Source organism: Meleagris gallopavo, chromosome 4 (assembly GCF_000146605.3).
Source record: "Meleagris gallopavo isolate NT-WF06-2002-E0010 breed Aviagen turkey brand Nicholas breeding stock chromosome 4, Turkey_5.1, whole genome shotgun sequence".
NCBI classification, from domain to species: Eukaryota; Metazoa; Chordata; class Aves; order Galliformes; family Phasianidae; genus Meleagris; species Meleagris gallopavo.
The window spans coordinates 63,623,365-63,625,694 of NC_015014.2; the positions used below are offsets into that span (position 1 = coordinate 63,623,365).

Consider the following 2,330-nt stretch of genomic DNA (forward strand, 5'->3'; position numbering starts at 1 on the left):
GATCTTAGAGGTCTTCTCCAACCTGAATGGTTCCGCGACTGAGTCCAACCCAAGAGCTGTTTCAGCAGCTGGTCTGGGGAGGATTGGGGTTATCCCCCTGCAAAATGCTTCACTAGAAGGCATGTAGGATGCTTTGGGCAGCCGAGCACACAACCCCACCTGTGGCACCCCAACCCCTCCCACCACCAGGGCCCACCACCTCCCCCCACCCTCCCACACACTTACATAGGTGTCGTGGTCGTATATCTCCACCACGATGCTGGGAGGGCAGTCAGACACGTTCTTGGGGTCCCCGAAGATCTCTATCTCGTAGAAGATGAGCGTCTGGTCCCAGGTGGGGTTCAGGGTGTTCTTGATCACTACCGTCTTCTGGCTTTGGTGGAGGAAGGAAACGATGGCGTAGGGGTCTGCAGGGGGTGACACAGGGGTGAATCCCAGCCACCTCGGGAGGAGAAGGTGACTGATAGCCACACAGAGCCCGGTGTCCGAGGGAGCCATGGCCAACCCAGCGTGTCCCAGGAATGCCAGCTCACAGCCCTGCACACGCAGCTGGGGGACCTCCCCATCCAAATGTCCCCTGCTGAGAACCTCAGCCTGTGTGAGAGAGCACCTGTGACCTCCATGAGGAACCATCCCCGACCTCCACAAGGAACCAGCCTTAAACTCCGTGAGAAACCACCTCCAGTCTCCATGAGGAACCATCCCCAACGTCCATGATGAATCATCTCTGCCCTCCACAAGGAACCCTCTCCAACCTCCACGAGAAACCATCCTCAACCACCCTGATCTCCATGAGGAACCATCCTTCAGTCCCACGAGGAAACATCCTTACGCTCTATGAGGAGCCACCCTCAACCATCCCCACCACCCATGAGAAACCATCCCCAACATCTATGAGGAACCGTCCTCAAGTATCCCTGACCTCCACGGTGATGACGTAGGGGATGCTGTGGGGTTGATATAGGGATGCAGTAGGGATGCTATAGGGGTGATATAGGATGCAGGGAGGATGCTAGAGGAGATGCTGCGGGGATCCTGTAAGGATGTTGTGGGGTGATATGGGAATGCTACAAGGATGCTACAGGGATGGTATGGGGCTTCTGTGGCAATACTATAGGGAATGCTGCAGAGATGCTATAGGGGATCCTACACAGAGATACTATAGGGGGTGATACAAGGGGATGGTATTGGGGTTGCTGTGGAAATGCTACAGAGATGTAGAAGGGATTATATGTGGGATATAGGGATGCATGGAGATGTTGTAGGGGGTGATGTAGGGAATGCTGTGAGGATGCTATAGGAAAGCAGTAGGAATATTATAGCTATGTTATGGGGTTGGTATGGGAATACAGTGGGGATGCTATAGGGAATGTTGTGGGGATGCTAAAGGGACGTTGTGGGGATGCTCAAGGGATGATACGGGGCTTCTGTGGGAATACTATAAGGAATGCTGCAGAGATGCTATAGGGGATGCCATAGGGGATGCTGCAGGGATCCCCACTTTGCTGCTTTCCTGCCTCAAAACGACACTGCAAAGCACAGAAGAGCAGCACAGCCCACAGGGATGAGACTGTGGGACCACCAAGCACCATCCCAGCACGTCCCCCTCCCCACAGCCACACTCCTGTCCCTGCACGATCCTGTGGGCTCACCAGAGAAGCTGTCCTTGTCCATGGCAGCCAGGTCCCGCGCCTGGTACATGTAGCAGCGGAGGTGGTAGCGGTTCCCATCTGGAATAAATTGAGAAATGGGTGAGAGGAGCACCCAGGGTGACCCCATCCGCACCCAGCGGCTCCCAAGGAGGGTGTGGGGTGATGCCCGGCCATGGGGTGCCCCCACTGAATTTCGTCCTCCCACCACCGAGACTCACAGTCGAAGATGCAGGAGATGGTGGGTCTGTTGACACCAAAACTCAGCGTGGAGACGGATTTGCCATCGTCGCTTTTGTCGTCAGTCACTCCTCCCTGCAAGAGAGAGCAGCAGGATGGGGGCTGCACACCATGCGGTGTCCAAAGACCTGGGGGCCATCGCCTCCTGGCACCATGGGGTGAGCTGAGGGTCCTCTGCCCCTAAACCCTTCCCTTTGGGAAGGAAAGGTGTGGGAACCCATTGGGTCCAACCCACGCGGAGCATCTCAGGTTGAGCCCAGATTTCCCAAAGCTGGCGTAAAGGGAGGGAAGGTTTAGGCTGGATGTCAGGGGAAGTTGTTTGCTGTGAGAGTGGTGGAACAGCTGCCCAGAGAGGCTGTGGATCCCCGTCCATCCCTGGAGGTGTTCGAGGCCAGGCTGGATGGGGCCCTGGGCAGCCTGGGCTGCTGTGAGATGTGCAGG

The 2,330-nt window shown here is 56.4% G+C and overlaps 1 protein-coding gene across 1 annotated transcript in view; it reads right to left on the reverse strand.

The window, feature by feature from the left end:
- Positions 1-20: 20 nt before the first annotated feature.
- LOC104910909 (dysferlin-like) overlaps positions 21-2,330 on the reverse strand; it is a 2,559-nt gene continuing 249 nt past the window's right edge. Inside the window, exons 2-5 of the mRNA XM_031553299.1 lie at positions 1,871-2,034; positions 1,653-1,730; positions 226-407; positions 21-97 (exon numbers count right to left, since the gene is read on the reverse strand). Of these exons, the coding sequence (XP_031409159.1) occupies positions 62-97; positions 226-407; positions 1,653-1,730; positions 1,871-2,034 (460 nt within the window). The 3' untranslated portion in view covers positions 21-61. The remainder of the gene's footprint in view (positions 98-225; positions 408-1,652; positions 1,731-1,870; positions 2,035-2,330) is intronic.